Consider the following 18,348-nt stretch of genomic DNA (forward strand, 5'->3'; position numbering starts at 1 on the left):
GTATGAAATCTTTTGGGAATCTTCTTGATTCTTCTTCTTCCTTTACTTTAATGATCATTTCAATCTTTAAAAAGTCTTCGGTACTTGTCTATTATATAAAACACACTCGAGAAGTGAAGTTTGGTGACAATAAAACATGATGAAAATAGAATTCTTTATTAACAGAATTTTGAAGGTCATTTGTGAATTATTTAATTGGGAGCTTAGGCGTCGGCTGACGGTCTCAAAGACAAAGAAAAGTTCATTATTAACGCGATTCTTGACCTAGGTCATTATTAACGTGATTTTTTAGAACACCGGTTAGTTGCTTTGACTAGAGATAGAATATAGTGGCTCATCATGCATGTTCAAATCAAGATTTGTGGTTAGCCAAGGATCAAAGAACAGGCAATTATTTTTTTCCAGGACCGTTTGTGTGAGTACTATTTAGCTATTAAAATCTAATTCGAAAATATAAAAATATTAAAACCTGTCAGTGTCTGTTTTATCAATTTTTTTGAGATCCTTTTTTGGTAACACACTAAATAATAATTTCTGTCACGTTAGTCTAATAAAATTTGTGGGTGTACAAAAGACTTGTCAAATGTTTCACGTTGCATCAGTTACATAAGCTTCGTTCGATGTTAGCTATGTTTGCTGAGATTTTCCAAATATGGTGTTCGGCTTATCGTTTCTGTCAACAAAGAAAATAATATAAACTTCTTCGGTGTCGATAGCTAGACTAAATGTCAAAAATTCTGAAAACCACATGAGAGATTCCCAATATCCTTATGACTATGTTCTGACTCTACTGTGACAGGAATTACAAAAAGTTAACTAGAGTTTAAGGGTAAAACAATCAGATTATCTGTGATTACGGATTGGAAAACGTTTAAAGTTGACTATAGTAGTCCAGGGATAGAACGCATCTGCCATGTCGACATTTTATACTTTTAGTTTTTGACTTGGGTCATTCTAATGACGACTGAACTTGACAAATCAAAGAAGTTTTTCATTTATCACTGAATTAATAACATGTCATCTTTTTTTCAGTTAATTAATTTTTTCTAATGTGTTTTTTACCATTTATAAGCGTGAACAATTATCATTATTTTTAAACAGCATCTATCAATTCACCTTCCATTTTGAATTTGCTACTAGAATTTAGTTTTTATGTCGAAACTAAAAACAACGGACTTTTTTTCTTAAAAGCCAACAAAATGTAGGCAAGATGTCACAATTTTTGGAAATAGAAGATAGTATTAATCGAACACTGCACTGTCGCCAAAATATGAGTCAAACAGAAATTGACAGGTTACATTAAACAGCCAATTCTAGCTGTTCCTTAGCTTCTACAGAAAATATCAGCAATTCCGTTCCCTGATCTTGACATATCTCTAGACCCTCTTAGATACACAAGACTTGTGCGTGTCTCATTGGATTTTTTTGGGGAGGGGGAGGGTAGGGAAAGAGGAGAGTTGAAGTCGAGTGAGTTCAACTGTTTTATTGCGTTTTTTTTATCCTCAACCTTCATTGAGCATATTTTATGTCCCCGCCGGTAGACGAGGGAGAACAGTCCTCTTAACTTCCTCATCGTGCTTTACATTGCCGCCTGACCCATTTTGAGTATGTCTGTGATTTCCTTCACATTACTCAGCTCGAATACTCAGGCTTTTTTTTCAATAATAATAAAAAAAGCAAAAAACGGAAAGATCACAGATGAGTAAAAAGCGAGTCTGAGATGTATCCCGAATAATAAGTGATCTCTTAAATAAAGCGGTGAATAAATGGATAAATTTTGAGAGGCACATAGCTCTAGGAATTTTCATATCCGTTCTATTTTTCAGCCCCCAAAGTGTTGAGCCACCTCAAAACTTGCCTTTTTAAAAAAATATAATTTTCACCTAATTTTTCTGTCCAACAAGTTGTGACAAAAACTTGATTGGTACAAAAATTGGCGAGAGTCGTTCTTTCAAATTTTCACAAATACAACCTCACAGCCGAAGTTCTTAAAAAATAGCTAAGGCACTGGGACTACCAGTGAAAGGTTTTTTTTTATGGAATGGCTTCTAAACAATGAAGAATTACAATTAATTATATGCAATTTGAAAAGCTAACACCCTACTCAAAACTACCTCCCACCCCTACTCTCAACCCCTAGTTTATATCTTGGGTCGCATCTTGTTTCTCCATGCACGGTAAACTTCTCAGCATACACGGCGCAGGTATCTGCTATTCCCGGGGTATACGGATTGGGAATGTGCGCAACCCCTGGAATAAGAACTAGGTTGGAAGTTTTCTTTTCAATAACAAAATGGTAAAAAAAAAGTAACTTTATTTCCTTCAACACATCAAACTATATTCGTCTAAACAAGAAATAATACAAAAAGAACTATTAAAAACAAAACACAAAAATTGTTCGACCCTCTATTATGGTAAGCGTTCTTTGTTTCCTCTATTAAAAAAAAGGAAAGAAAAGATAGTTAAAATAACTTTTTAAAGCCAGAAATAAGCAGTAATATAGATAAACAACATAAATGAAGGAGCTTTAGATTTCGACAAACATAAAATATCCACGAAATCCTGTCTGCGTCTACAAATATGTATCTGTCTTGTTCATGTGTTTGCAGGTATACATGTTCCAAAAGTTTAAAAAAAAACGCAAAAGCTTCAGAGCACTTATCTTAAACTTTGCATGAAAATACGATAATGCATATTTCGACCAATAAGATGCACTGGAAGTGGTAACATTGAGTTATCTTGTGTTATTGTAAAAGCATTATGCGCTATCGCTGTTATCTAACAGACTAAAAATAAATATATTTTTCAGTCAGGATCTGAAATACGTGATTGTAATAGAGCGTTTTCAACTAGATTCAAAATTAAATAAAGATTTTTATCGCTCACAATTATTGTGTAACAATATTTTTGAGTTTTGGATAAAGAACAAACTCTGAAAATTTTTTACTTGAATACCGTTGTTAATGCAACTTTTGATACTAAGTTCAAAAGTACAGTAGCACTGCCGTCTTCTATTAGTTAAGAAGTTCTTAACTAATAGTTAAGAACTTTATTAACTAGTTAAGAACTTAAGTTAACTAAGTTCTTAACTTCTTTCAACATTTTGAAAGAAGTTAAGAGCACAAACGAATTTTAAATGCTAAGAGAGCGGTATTATGCATTATTACTTTTTTTTTGAAAGGTTTTTTCAGGACAATTTACGAAGTAGCTTCTGATGAAATACTGGCGAAAAGTTTAAGACGAATTAAATTTCTAATCGAGATACCCAATGAAGAACCACCAAACCCCGAACGACTAATCAATATTAACAAAAAGAGAAACTTAATTCAAATAAACCACCAATTTAACATATTCCTCGTCCATTTACAAAAAGGGACCAGACAAGGGAATAGTTCATTCACTAACTATAGAGTTGTTGCCGTTAATGAGATATTCTGCATATAGCTATTGATTACACCTTCCAAATAAAATGTATTAGTCATTAAATAACACGTCTAACCGTTTAACTTATTAAGGAAAATACCCATAACAATTTAGATATCAAGCAGTTATAGCAAATTCAGATTTAGTTGAGCGAATCCTGAGACATTTTTAGAAACCCTCAACAATTTCAGACATTAAACAGCTGTTGGAAATTCATCTATAATGACAACAATCTTCAATATTTTTGAAATGATATTTTATTTATTACCAGATAAAAAAGGTTAAACCAAGTAGGACAAATAAAATAAAGAGCAAAATATTTTCTTAAATTAGTAAACAAAGATCTTGGATTCTAATACACCTGAACATATCGTGCCAATAAAAATTGGCTACACAATATGTTTAAAAAATGAACACTTTCCTCTGGTTTTGCCAGTTATAAAGTAAAAACACGAAATAACTGTATAGATTAATTAAAATAATTTACAATTACTATGTCTAACTTTATATACATCTTTTGAATTTTCATGTTTAACAAAATCATTATAGCCACGGATCCACACAAATGACACCTTTGTGATGGGGATTACAATATCGTCCAAAGGAGACAGGGGGGGGGGGGGGGTCTACGCTAAACATATTTTAAGTCCTAGTTTTTCAGGAATAGAGGGTTCTTGGGAAGAGTTCCAAGAGGCAGGGACAGACAGGATTACAGTAGCATTGTTTCCTTTATGTCTGCTCAAGAGTTAAACTTTTCCATAATACTTCGTTGTACAAGTTCTGATATTTACTTTAATATTCTAAATAAATTTGTCTAATAAATTAAAAACTTATCAAAAAGTTTATTTTTGTTGAAATAAACCTTGAAATAAATATGTGAAATAAATTTCCGTTAAATCCATTTTTATAACTACCCTTAGTGTATTGTTTTAATCTACACATGCTAGTAACCTCCTTTCCATAAAAAAAAAACTAGTTACCAGGTAAGCATTTATATCACTTTTACTGTTAAATGTCTAGTTTATTTAAAAATCTAACACGAACTTTTTGCCTGGCGTATCAAAACAATGGTTGGTGAATTCATAAAATGTAACCGTTCCTCTGCCCTATGTAACACTGCGTACCTCCGTGGCACCAAAAGGCATTTGATGAAAACTAATGCTTTGATAAAGATATTTATATATTATAAGAACGGTCCAATATATTCTAGTAATGTGTCCTTAGGGGCAAAACAGTATGGCTTGATTGTCAAATTATGTGAATAGCTCGTTTTAAAACTAATATTTTGTAGATAAATTTTAGTAGGAAGTGGACATTAAACGTTGTTAAAAATACGTTCAAGCAAATATTTATAATCTATATTATTGGATAGCCAAAGTTTTGGTCCACACCAATTCATGAGGCAAAAGAGAATTTAAATAGCTGACAATTGTTCCTGGGAAATTTTAATGGAAATTCATAAATAGCATGTATAGATTGAGCCCAAAATCTTGGCTTTCCTTGTTTTTGGAGGTCATTTTCTAAATATTTCACAACATCAGCTCTTAACGCTTAAATGAATATTTGATGAATCTTGTTCAATGTTAGTGTCTTTCTACACTGAGGACAGACTCTCGCATTCTTGATAGCACTTGATAGACAAGGGCCACAAAATAAATGACCACAAAATGTTGACATAACTTTTTTATCTGCAGTCTTCATTTGACCCAGTGTGTCAAAACAAATCCCACATTGCACTGTAGCTTCAGACGAGCCTTGAGCTTCACTACTGATGCCTAGATCAGAATCGGGACTTGGGGGAGGCTCAGATGGACTATGAGGGAAGTAATCACTTCTGTCTAAATCAATGGTAACATTGACAGTACGCTGGCCTTGAGTGCGTGCACGTGGTAGATCTACATCGACTTGAATGTCAAGCAAGGATGGGGCACGTCTGCTGGCACGAGATGTTTGGGCTCGCCAGTTGTGACGATGTACATTTTCAATGGGGTTTTCTTGGATTACAACTGGAAAATCTTCATCTAACATAACAATATCACTTTCACAAGTCAGGTCAATTACTTCGTTTTCAGAAGAATGTTGATTGGTCATGTCAGTCAGTAAAGATTCTTCTTCATCATTGTCACTATAAAGACGAAACAAAAATTAGAAACCATATAATACTATTCCCAATTTTGCGCTACAATCACAATTGTAGTAGCATTGTGGGATTAAAACTAGAATAAAAGAAGCCAACGATTGCAACAGACACATCTTCGGCCACATTTTACTGACAACTAAAACACTTAGACACCCGCACATCAAGACACCACAGGCACCAACACAGCTTTTAAACGGAGATTTTGGTATTTTAGAAATTGCTCTGTAAATTGTATGCGATATTTTTATTTTGCATACGAAAACATTTAGTTGTTGGTCAAGGTGTTATTTTCAATCAAACATTTCTATTTAACTTGGAGCCTATTTTCCATTTTGTAACACGAGATAAGTGAATATCTTTGATACAAAATCTAGGACCAGGAAATTATGTCTTCATTGTCATCTGCTACAAGGGATTAGCTTAATTTATTACAAACAAGAATTATAACTATCTTGACAAGAATGAGCCAATCAGTAGACACAAAGTGTACTAACACTAGCCGGCTACAATTATAACAATCACATAGCTTTTAAATCAATAATACTGAGAAAAAAAACAAAAATAAAAAGATTTTCAAGATTCAAGATTTTTATTTAAACTTCTGTACAACACAAAGGTCAAGCCGGAGACACAAGGTCGATTGACAAAGACCCGTTATAACAATATAGCACACCTATTTGAAAGAAAAAAGAAACAAAAACAAATGAATAAAATAAATATAAATAAATCCATGACTCACCACTAGACGGGAACCCACCCACAAAACAACCGGCACTCGGCAAATATCAATCCGAAAAACAAAACAAAAACTGTGTGCTAGCGAGGGTGACCAATGACCGGCAACTTATTTGGAAAAAATATGAGCCCACCTTATCAACATCAAACAAACAACTATTCACTTTAAGATTTTTTTTTTAATCACTGATTCTTGAATTTATTTATACGGATAGAATGAAGTTGCTTTTTTATATTTGGGAGAGATTTACTGTAGTCAATATATGGTAGATAAAGATGCCATGAACCCATGATCGAGAAATATGGCGAGAACCGTGATCTCTCAGTAGTTAAGTTCTGGTGCTGCATTCTCCATTTATTTCGGGTTTCATAAACATGGTCAGGTTGCTCAGGGAAAAAATTTCTCGTAGGAAAGTACGAAGGCAGTTCTGAGCGGTCATATTTTACCTTCAATAAAAAAGAATGAAGAGTGAATAATTCTGAAACAGGCAAAATACTAGTTAATAAATATATAGTATCAGTGGTAGTGGTAGTATGTGTGGTAGACCAACAGGAGAGTCTATATCGGTTTTATATGATATTTGAATGTTGCCAAATAAATCAGGGGACAATACGTAAGATGGGAATGCACCAAGGCAAAATAAATGAGTCGTAGAACTTCATAGGAGAAAAAATGCTGAAGCCTCCTCATTACACCAACTCCTTGGGCGATTTTAACACGTGATCTATTACAATGTTCTTTATAAGATAGATTTTCATCAATAGTTATACCAAGATGCTGGAGTGAAGTTACCCTTTGAATTCGAATATCTGTAGCCTGATCACTTATACTTGAAATTCCTCTTGCTTTGTGTCCAAGTCTACTATAAATGATGAATTTCGTTTTGGCGGCATTCAATGACAAAAGATTAGCCTTTAGCCATACAATCAGCTGGGAAAACACGATTTGCAGCTTCTCTTTGACATCATCTTCTGATCTCCCTGCAAGTGTTGGTCCGGTATCATTGGCGAAAAGGACATTCAGGCTCTTGCTGATGGAAGGTCATTTATGTATATTAGGAAGAGAAGTAGTCCCAGAATTGAACCCTGAGGAACACAATATTGGGCAATAAGCATGGAACCGAAACTGTTTTATTGATAGTTGTTACTTGGGATCGACCTGTTAGGTAAGATGCGATAAAATCGTGCGCTGGTCCTCGTATCCCGCCATGGCTTAATTTAAACAACAATATTTCGTGTCAAATGCCTTCTCAAGATGAAAAAAAAATACTCGCCGGAATCATTTTTCCGGCGAGTAAAGTCCGAACTTTACTTAAAAAGTTGAGTAGAAAAAATCTACTTAAAAAGAAGAGTTGAGAGAAAGTCAAACTTTAGCGTAAAGAGCCAGGCACTGAGGAGGGGTCAACCCCTTTTATATAAGGAATAATTTCTGTTCGTTTTAAGTTGCAATGTCGCTCCTTACTTGCAGTTTAAAAAACTTATTTTTTTTTATTTAATTTAATTTCTGAATCGTTTTTTAAATTTAATCCGTTTCTCAAAGAGTGCCGGTAAATCTGGCTTATTCTCCACGAAAAATTACCTCCCTTCACCAGAAACTCCGTGAAAAATTACTAGCATGTAAAATAAACCCTCTTTCTCCTCTTAAAATTTCTTGCTGATGAATTAGCGTGAAAAGTTCATTTGAAAGAGATTCTAATTTCTATTCGTTTTCCCGATCGCTCCAGAAATCCCCCCATCCATGGAATTTTTTTCTGAAAACCAAAATGAGTTGAAAATAGCCCCCAGACAAATTCCCTGAAAAAATTCCACATGCAAAAGTGAGTTGGCAAAGAGAAAGTTAGACAAATAAAAAGAATTTCATAGAGAAACTATGTCAAATATGTCCACTATAAGATTTAACCTTGAAAGCTAACCCCCAGTAATTTACCTCCCCACGGAAACCCACCACATGCACGAAATTCCCCCCTCCCCCCAAAAAAGTATGTATACTTTCCCATTACAAATTATATACGTAAAAAATGGGTAAATTTCATAACTTACAAGCCTCTCCCCATGGGTTGTGAGAGAGGGAGGGGGGCATGTTAAACATAAAGACATTGTTCAACTATGCTGAATAAAATAATGATGATCTAAAAATTTTGATTGGGCGACTTTGGGGAAAAGATGGATAAGCTAGGGCTCAAATGGCCATTTTCCTAGCAAATAGCCCCCAAGGGGGGTTAGTTGCCCCCCCCCCCAATTTTTCAGGTTACTTAAAAAGGGCACTAAAATTTTAATTTCCGTTCAAATTCACTCTCTACCGATCTATGACCATTATTTCGATACGAACTCTGAAAAAAAAGCAAAATTCTACATTTTGCTATATAAGCACTTAAAACGTCTACAGTAGGATTCTGTCGTAAGCTAAATCTGATGGTTGGATTTTCATTAAATTCCTTTACTTTTAGGAGATTATTACCCTCTTTTTCGAAAATCACGTAGATTTTCTCAGGCTCTTAACTTTGATGGGTAACAGTAAAAATAATTTTTTCGAATTATGATTAATGATAAATTCTTGGTAAATTTATATATTTAGAATCAGTATGATAAGACAATTCTTTTGATGTGTCTATTGATATCAAAATTCCGTTTTTTAGAGTTTTGGTTATTATTGTAGCTGAGTCGCTCCTCATTGACATCACGAACTGTTTGATACCGAATTAGTAGTAAGGGAGAGACGAGGAGATTATGGAGGTAGAGACTGATGTATAATCCTCAGGGCCGTAACCAGGAATTTTCGGGGGAGTTGCTTTTCCATGGGGAGGGGGGGGGGGAAACAAAACAAACTTTTAAAAAACACATCAAAAAATTGAAATTGAATCCCTCTTTATTTCTGGGAATATTTCTATTCTACGCTGTCTTTATAAAAAAAAACAACCCCAAACAACCCCGAGTAACATTTAACCCCAAAACGAGCATTCCATATAGAAGGAGGACTGCCTCTTCCTCAACCTCATGGTCGTAGAAACTTTGGAGGGTGCTTCTTATATCGAAAACTGAGAGTCCTAGTCCTTTTGTAAGAGTCGTAGGTGATTGGAGACCAGGCAGCGGTGGGAAAGGGGGTTAAACGTCGGCTCCCTTCTATTAAATCTCTACCATGATTAGCATCTTTAAATTTCTTTATAGGCTTCAACGAAGCAACCAAGTCAAGCCGTAATAAAACAAACCCCATTAGACTTCGGCATATTAAATAGAACCAACCTGTTTGCATATACTTAGATATGCAAGGATTTGTAGTAATTATATTGATTTTAAAAATAGATGTACAATTTTAAGCCAAAAATTGATTTTAAGAGGTTTTTCTGCAAATAAATTAACTTGGCAATTTAAAAAATTTAGTTTTCATTATAACGAACTATTAAATAAATACTGAAAGATTTATCTTGAAATACTTAGCGAAATCTTTGGTTGATTTTGATTTTCTTTGTTACTGAGTTTGGCGTGTCCCTGATTTTTGACAGTGGATTTCCGGAGGATTTTGCATATATTGTATTTTCAAATGGTCTTATTTTGCATTCATTTCCTTGATTTTTATCTAGGTCACATTTACATCAATAGAGAATAATTTGATATAGTGAAAAATTTTAATAATTGTTTAGCATTAATATAGATTGTGAATTCGTAACATAAATATACGAGGGACAGAACCAAGGTATGATAAGCTTGTTTTGGTGTTACTTGGTTGTTCGACATTTGTTTTTTCATAGGCATATAATTTGGGGGTGATACCTAGCACGGGGATACCAGAATTTATCGTAGGCACGCCACTTACCTGGGTAAAGAATTTAAAGTGCCGAAACCCTATAGGCAAGTGTGTATTCTCCTGATGAGCCCTTGTGTTGGGTTATTGCCTCTGAATTATTTGTCTTTTTTACTGTTTATAATGTTTGGTAAATGACGAATCATACTTACTGACGACACGAGTGCCTGTCCATGGATTATTCTTTATGGTTGATTGTGTATGGCTATGCTGTTTGACCTGTGTGATTGTGTGGATGAGTAGGGTTGCTGTTGCCATGGTGATTTCCCTTTTCATTATAGATAAAGGATATCGACACAATTGGACATAGTCATTGAAAAAACAAAGGAGACATGTAACACTTTCTTATGTAGTGAAAAAGTCAATATCTTGTTTAAAAATACACATAAAAATTATTAAACCCCCTGATCATTATTGGTGTTATAACCTGTATTCAGATCAAAAATAAAGTTTGTGATTCAACAGAGGCCGTTTTAGAAAAAAAAAACTAAAACGCAAGTTTTTGAACAAATCGGATGACATAAATAAAATCCGGTTTGCATGTTTAATTTAGATAGCTAAGCTGTTTTAAACTATATACCTATATCAAATATACCTATCTACCTATATACCTATCAAACTATATGATGTTTTCATTTATGTCTATCATCTTGAAATAGAAGTTTTTAGACATTAGAGTATACGTGACAGTTTACTTTTTTTTATTACCAATAGTATTTTTGAAGGCAAATATTTTTAGACATGTTTAGGGGTATAAAGGTGGAATTTCTCACTAAAAATTACTAATTCCTGAGAAAGATTGAGCATTGTTTAAGATAGAAAAAAAGCATTAGATGAAAATGGAGTAGATTCCCCTTAATGCTTAGGCAAGCATTTAGTCCCATAGTAGCCGAAAGTTTAAAAACGAATCTTAAAAAAAACTGCCTCGTACTGAAAAATTTGCCGTTAATAATGAATGGTAACTATTATTTCTGTTCACCATTATTTCGGTTTATTGCCAAAATACAGTTCTGGGGGTTTAAAAAAAGAGCTGGAAACCCATCACGGATGGCATCAGATCAAAATCGAAATTGCTTCCTTGGAGACACCATGGTCGAACATCCATTAGCAAGAGAAAATGCTAATTTAGCCTGTGTATAAGCTTACGAGTCTCTTTTTTTCTTCTCCGCTACTTGGACACTAATATTTTAAAGAGTTGTAACTCTTTTAAAAGCTGTTATATAATATAACATGGTGATATATATAAGCTGTTATATATATATTATGGTGAATGTCCACAAATTGGTTAATGTCGACATTCAGTGGTGAATGTCCGAAATACTCTTTTTTTTCTCCCTGGATTAAGTCAGATTACACATTAGGTTAGATTAGATTTGGTTAGACGAGGGTAGGTTGGCTTAGTTAGCTTAAGTTAGGTTTTTAACCCATTTATGATATTTAGAACCACATTTAACCTAATCTAAACTTCTAGTTGCCTAAAATTAAAAGTTAAAATAAATTTAAATTAATTAATAAAATGAATTAATAATTAAATTAAAAATAAATAAATCAAATTAAAAATAAATTAAATTAAAAATTAAAATTTCTAGTTGCCTTTCCAAGTAACCGAAAAACCGTAGGGCAACTAGGCCTCCTCCCCCCTCCTTTTTTCTCAAAATCGTTCGATCAAAACTATGAGAAAGCCATTTAGCCAAAAAAAAAATGCAAATTTCGCTCTTTACGCTAAAGTTTTTTACTGTTTTAAAAAGCAGAGTTAAGAGAAAGAGTCAAGCTTTAACGTAAAGAGCGGGGCGTTGATGAGGAAGCAGCCCCTTTCACACACGAAGTAATTTCTGTTTGTTTTAAATTTCAATGTCGCTCCTTACTTTCCGTTAAAAAAAAACTTGTTTTTTTTTTATTAATTACAGTCATAGGTGGCATAAGACTGAAAAGGGTGATTTGCAAAGCTAATTGAACAGAAGCAGAGAAAAAGGAATTTCGAAAATTCAAGGGTGAATGTCGACATTAACGAGATTTCAAATATTTCAGCACCTTTGTAAACTACCTATGACACCGAAAATGATATTTTTTGATAACATTTTTGAATTGGGAGGAACCTTAAAAGGGGTACCATTAGGTCTTCTTAATCAGAAAACCTACCAGGTATACAGTTCCTTCCCAGCGCCCTTAGTAAGAGAAAAAAAAAACGCATTTTTTCAGTACATGAAGAAAAATTGTCCAGCTAAAAATATTCTTCCGTTAAAATTGTGCTGGAAGTAACAATTGTTATTTATGTTAGCCTTAGTATTAAAAGTTGACGGTGAAAACAATTTTTCGGAAATAAAAAAAAGCTTGAAACAATGATAGGTATTTCTTTTTGTATTTTTACAGCACTAACAGATCACTGGAATATCATAGGTCCTATGATGGCACAGAGGGGATACATGCTTCACTTAGCATAACAACACCGCCATGAAATGCCGTACGTCACCGAAAACGGAATTTTTAGTGTCATTATGGAGTCCAGGGCTTGGAGCCATAAGAACTTTTTTCATTTAAATATGCATGATCAAAAACCATTTACTCAACAAGATGGGTACTCCAGAATTTCAGTTAGATGTATTTGCGGAACTAATGGACTGAACGGGGGGTCTGGTTGCCCTCCAATCCCTTTTGACTTTAAAAAGGGCACTGTAACTTTCAATTTCCAGTCGCACTTTTCGTGTTTTACATATTTCATAAAATATAGGCCATTTATTTGGCTTTGTTTGCACCAGTTTTGATTGGTTATTTAAATTAGGAGGTTCAGGGTTAAATTAGCAGTTATTTAACAAACAAACAAAGTAGAAACAATAGGGAAAATCTTTTCAAGACAGTGGAAATCAAATCTGTGGATATTTAGGCCCATGTCGAAGGACCGTCTTCATACGCACAATACGAGAAATATATATATATATATATATATATATATATATATATATATATATATATATATATATATATATATATATATATATAAGCTTACATTAAAATGTGAGAATTAAAACTAAAAATGTTTTTTAAGAACTTTTTTAAAATAGCCCTAGCATCCTTACTTGAACGAATTTCAACCAGCAGTTATTTCAGTTAGCATAATCTGAAATATTCACATAATAAGTCATAAATAAAAAATAGAAAAAATAGAAAAATAATAGTAAAGAAAGAAAGCAGATAATAGGAAGTAAAGATAGCAGGTGTAAAATGAAGGATTTACTCACTTGTCTATGTTTACCAATGGCACAGCTGATTCGGGCCTGACCGTTCTGGCATGAGGCCTTCTCGAACTTGAATCAGTACGAGATACGCGTTGCCTTCTGACAGAATTTCGAGTCCTTGGACGAAAAACAGCTTGGTGCAGGTTATCATTAGGGGAATCTGATAGACTTGTCTGTCGAGTCCTTGTGAGAGCTGTCTGTCGAAGGGTTGAGGGATTTGCCTGTCGAGTCCTCGAACGAGTTACAGATCGGTTTCGAACTGTTCCGTTCTGAGACTCTGGAGAAGATAATATAATTGTTGAATGGTTAATACCAGCACCTTGTCTCCTTCTTGTTACTGTTGTCCTTGGCATCGTGAACAATGCTCCCACTATCAATGATAAGTAATCTTAAAGGGTAAAATACCAGAATTACTAGAATCAGAATCTAATCTTAAAAAACTTAAAATATTACGCATCAGACAGGAACACCCCAAATTCTCCTAATGGAATTAGTAAAAAAAAAAAAAATACTGGCTTTAATAGTTTACAATTGGTATTCAATGAAGTTTTAATTGGTATTTATAGTTTTAGTCCTGCTATCACTGGCAAATGATAAGGAAGCTACAAATATCCTGATTACTATAATCAGAATATTCTGTTTTTTAGATCTTGGAACACAGTCAAACAGTTCGTGGTAACGAACTGTAGTAAGGAGCGACCCGGCTCAATAGTAACCAAAACTCTAAAAAATGGAATTTTGGTACCAATAGCTACATCAAAAGAATTGCATTTTAATGTTGATTTTAAATATATAAGTTTCATCAAGTTTAATCTTACCCATCAAAAGTTACGAGCCTGAGAAAATTTGCGTTATTTTAGAAAATAGGGGGAAACACCCCCTAAAAGTCATAGAATCTTAACGGAAATCACATCATCAGAGAACCCTACTGTAAAAGTTTCGAACTCCTATCTACAAAAATGTGGAATTTTAGATTTTTTGCCAGAAGGCAGATCACGGATGCGTGTTTATTTGTTTTTTTGTTGTTGTTTTTTTTCCCCAGGGGTGATCGTCTCGACCCAGTTGTCCTAGAATATTGCTAGAGGGCTCATTCTAATGAAAATGGAAATTTCTAGTGCCCTTTTTAAGTGACCAAAAAAATTGGAGGGCACCTAGGCCCCCTCCCACGCTAATTATTTTCCTAAAGTCAACGGATCAAAATTCTGAGATATGAAAAAATAAATATGAAAAAGTTTTATTTTTCAGTTGGAAGTAAGCAGCAGCATTAAAACTTAAAACGAACATAAATTATTACCCATATTATGGACTCACCTCCTCCTAATACCTCGCTGTTTACGCTAAAGTATCTTTATTAATTTCAACTATTTATTCTGCGGCTTTTGTGATTCAGGGGTCATTCTTAATGAATTGGGAGAAAATTTAAGCTTTAGTGTAAAGAGCGAGGTGCTGACGAGGGGGCGAACCCCCTCGTTATGTAATAAAAACATAAGAATACAAAAGCTCTTTATGTAAGCTAATTTATAAGTTACATATATCTTTTACTTATAAAAAGATTCGTAAAAAATTAAAAGTTCTAGCTGCCTTTTTAATTAACCGAAAATCGGAGGGCAACTAGGCTTCCTCCCCCGCTCTTTTTTTCTCAAAATCATTCGATCAAAATTATGAGAAAGCCATTTAGCCAAAAAAAAATAAATATACAAATTTCGTTTTAATTATTCCTCTGCGGAGAGCCAAAATCAAAACATGCATTGATTCAAAAACGTTCAGAAATTAAATAAAAAAAAAACAGGTTTTTTAAATGAAAGTAAGGAGCAACATTAAAACTTAAAACGAACAGAAATTACTCCGTATATTAAAGAGGCTTTTCCTTCTCAACGCCTCGCTCTTTACGCTAAAGTTTTTTACTGTTTTAAATTGTAGAGTTAAGAGAAAGAGTCAAACTTTAGCGTAAAGAGCGGGGCGTCGAGAAGGAAAAGCCCCATTCATATACGGAGTAATTTCTGTTCGTTTTAAGTTTTAATGTCGCTCCTTACTTTCATTTAAAAAAACTTGTTTTTTTTTATTTAATAACACATAGGACACACCCCATTCCACTACCTGAGTTGTTAAAACAAAAACTGAGACAAAACTTAGGATGTGAAACTCCTCCATTTTATCAAAAGATTTTAGTTAATTTTAATTTGTATTTAGTTATTTAAACACGACTAGGATGCGGAGCCTTAACTTTACTATTTTTATTCAGTTTAGTCTATACTTAACGGATATATCAAATGATATTTAACGGATATATCAACTGATATTTTTCGTCGTAAATATTTCTTTTCAAAAGTGCTCCCACCGTTCTATGACAAAAAGCTTAAAATATCATGGTTACTTGTATAGGAACATAGGCCTACTGATGTAATCCCTTGTTAAAATATATAAGAATATTTTTGCAATTACTAGCCGTCAGGCCCCAGCACTTGGCACGCGGTAGGCAACTTTATATATATTCTCATTGTCGCTTGTCTTCTAACCACAGACAATTTGCTGTCTTTTCGCACTAAATATTTGATATTTTTCAATATCTGATTTGATTATTAAAGCATGTCCGATTGCTAACAACGCCATCTATTAAGCTTCAAACTTTCGGTTTTCTTATTTAAGGTATTTGAGTTGTAATCCCTTGTTAAAACATATACAAATATTTTTGCAATTACCAGCTTTTGGCTCTTTACGCAATTTAGTGTCTTTTCGTACAGTACATTTCAAAGATATTTAATTATTAAAGGAAAACCAATTTCAAACAATGATTTAAACTAAGCTTCAAACTTTTGGTTTTATTTTTTTATGTTTTTGAATTGTTGTGATCCCTTGTTAAAATAAATACAAATATTTTAACAGTTACCTGTTTTTTGCTATTTCCGCAATTTCATACAGTAGCCCGATCAAAGATATTTAATAATTGATGCTAGTCCAATTTGTACCACTTTTTCAGCCGTTACCCCCAGCAGAAAGCCTCGCCTCTTGATGATTGCCCCAACGAAGGCACAGTAGCGCTCAGTGGGTTTGAGGTGTATAGTGAAATCAGGAAAGTAAAGACAAACGTTTCTCGTTTCCCAGGCAAAATCCCTGCAAAGCTTATACGTGAATTTGCTTTGTTCCTAGCCCTACCACTCTCGGTTCATATAAACGAGTGCTTTGCATCTGGGACCTTCCCTGGATCGTGGAAAAGGCCCACATCCGTGCAATTCTTAAAGTGAACCCACCCAAGTCGTGTGATGATTTAAGACCAAACCCCCTAACACCATGCCTAGCAAAAGTGACAGAATCGTTCATCTTGCGGCGGCTACTAGGGCAAGTAAGACAGGCTATAGACAAATACTAATATGGCGGACTCCCAAAATGTGGGGCGTCTATATACCTAGTCGGAATGTACGATCAGGTCCTGAAATGCCTTGAAAAGCAAGGCTGTTTTGTCGACCTATCTGCCATCGACTTTGGCAAAGCTTTTGATTTCCTACCGCACCTAGTAGCCTGCCAAAACCTAAAACAAATTAGACCTACGTTGCCTGGGCAACATGAAGTGTTGCGGCAACCTTTGTCCGGCTTCGCCGACTACGAGAGCAACACTTCGGTTTTGTTTCTTCGCTATTGATCAGTAATCACATGATCAAAGGCTATTCATCAGCGTTGAAAAAAAACAACAACAATATAGTATCGAAAGAAGGGACTAAATTGACTTTGCAGCCAGTTGAACTTTATCCTTTTCAATCGTAGACATCGTGACAATTGAAAACTCGGAACAATATCTTATATAATCTAGTTGGTATTATAAAGCTACAAAACTATCTCATTGTTTTACATTCTCGTTTGGGCTTGTTTCTTCACTATCGGTTAAATGATAAAGTTGTTAGCCTATCGAAGTTTTTAAAACGGTATGTTCAAACAAGAACGCAATCAGTTATCACATGACCAAAGGATATTCCTCAGCGTTGAAAAAACAACAGCTACAAAATAATATCCAAAGAAGGGACTAAATTGACTTTGCAGCCAGATGAACTTTATCCTTTTCAATCGCAGACATCGTGACCGATGAAAACTTGGAACAACATCTTATATAATCTAGTTGATATTATAAAGCTATCCGTAACTTTCCAGGATCAAAATACCATAGGTGACACTAATTATTACGAAACCACCTCATTGTTTTACGTTATCGTTTGTACCCGTTGCGTAAATACTTAATTCTGTCAGATTTAAAGAGATCGAACACAATGTGCACCAATTTTCACAAATTTCTAGCCCAAAGTGAACAGATTCTTACTTACAAGTCCCTCTCCCGTGATAGACATCAAGTTCACCGGAAACAAATAAATGGGTACACCAACTAGCTAAAGTTGCAAACCCTCATCGCTGAAGATGATTGTAGCCCAACAGCCGATTATTACTTACAAGTCCCCTACATGTCTTACCACTGGAACCAAATTGGTTTAACCATCAAATACACCGGAAAAAAATAATAGGTACACCAACTAGCAAAAGTGGCAAACTCCTCATTGCCGAAGATGATTATGAGCTAACAGCCGTTTCTCGCCCGAAGTGAAGCGATTCTAACTTATAAGTCCCTCTCCCATCATTGGCATCAAGTTCACCGGAAACAAATAAAGGTGTACAAGAACTAGCATAGTTGCAAACCCCACATCGCAGAAGTTGACTGTAGCCTAACAGCAGATTATTACTTACAAGTCCCCTATATGTCTTACCACTGGAACCAAATTGGTTTACCATTAAATACACTGGAAACAAATAATAGATACACCAACTAGCAAAAGTTGCTAACCCCTCATTGCCGAAGGTGATTATTACCTAACAGCCGACTGTTGCTTACAGGTCCTCTATATGTCTCACAATTTGTATCGGCCTAGATTTCGTTTCAGTGTGTACCTAATTACTGAAGTTGTCAACCCCTTGAATCTTTCAAACTGGTATACCTCATGAAGGAGTTTTTGTAGCAAAAAATGGATGTTAGGTTTTCC

At 34.4% G+C, this 18,348-nt stretch overlaps 1 protein-coding gene across 2 annotated transcripts in view; it reads right to left on the reverse strand.

Moving 5' to 3' along the window:
• Positions 1-2,297: 2,297 nt before the first annotated feature.
• Positions 2,298-18,348, reverse strand: part of LOC136036711 (E3 ubiquitin-protein ligase RNF4-like) — a 28,715-nt gene continuing 12,664 nt past the window's right edge. Inside the window, exons 2-3 of one of the 2 annotated variants that reach the window (XM_065719038.1) lie at positions 13,334-13,700; positions 2,298-5,548 (exon numbers count right to left, since the gene is read on the reverse strand). In XM_065719038.1, coding sequence (XP_065575110.1) covers positions 4,975-5,548; positions 13,334-13,700 — 941 coding nt within the window. In that variant the 3' untranslated portion in view covers positions 2,298-4,974. Of the gene's footprint in view, positions 5,549-13,333; positions 13,719-18,348 lie in introns of both variants that reach the window. The other variant, XM_065719039.1, reaches the window with a different exon arrangement.

The sequence above is a fragment of the Artemia franciscana genome, chromosome 15 (assembly GCF_032884065.1).
Source record: "Artemia franciscana chromosome 15, ASM3288406v1, whole genome shotgun sequence".
Lineage (NCBI taxonomy): Eukaryota > Metazoa > Arthropoda > Branchiopoda > Anostraca > Artemiidae > Artemia > Artemia franciscana.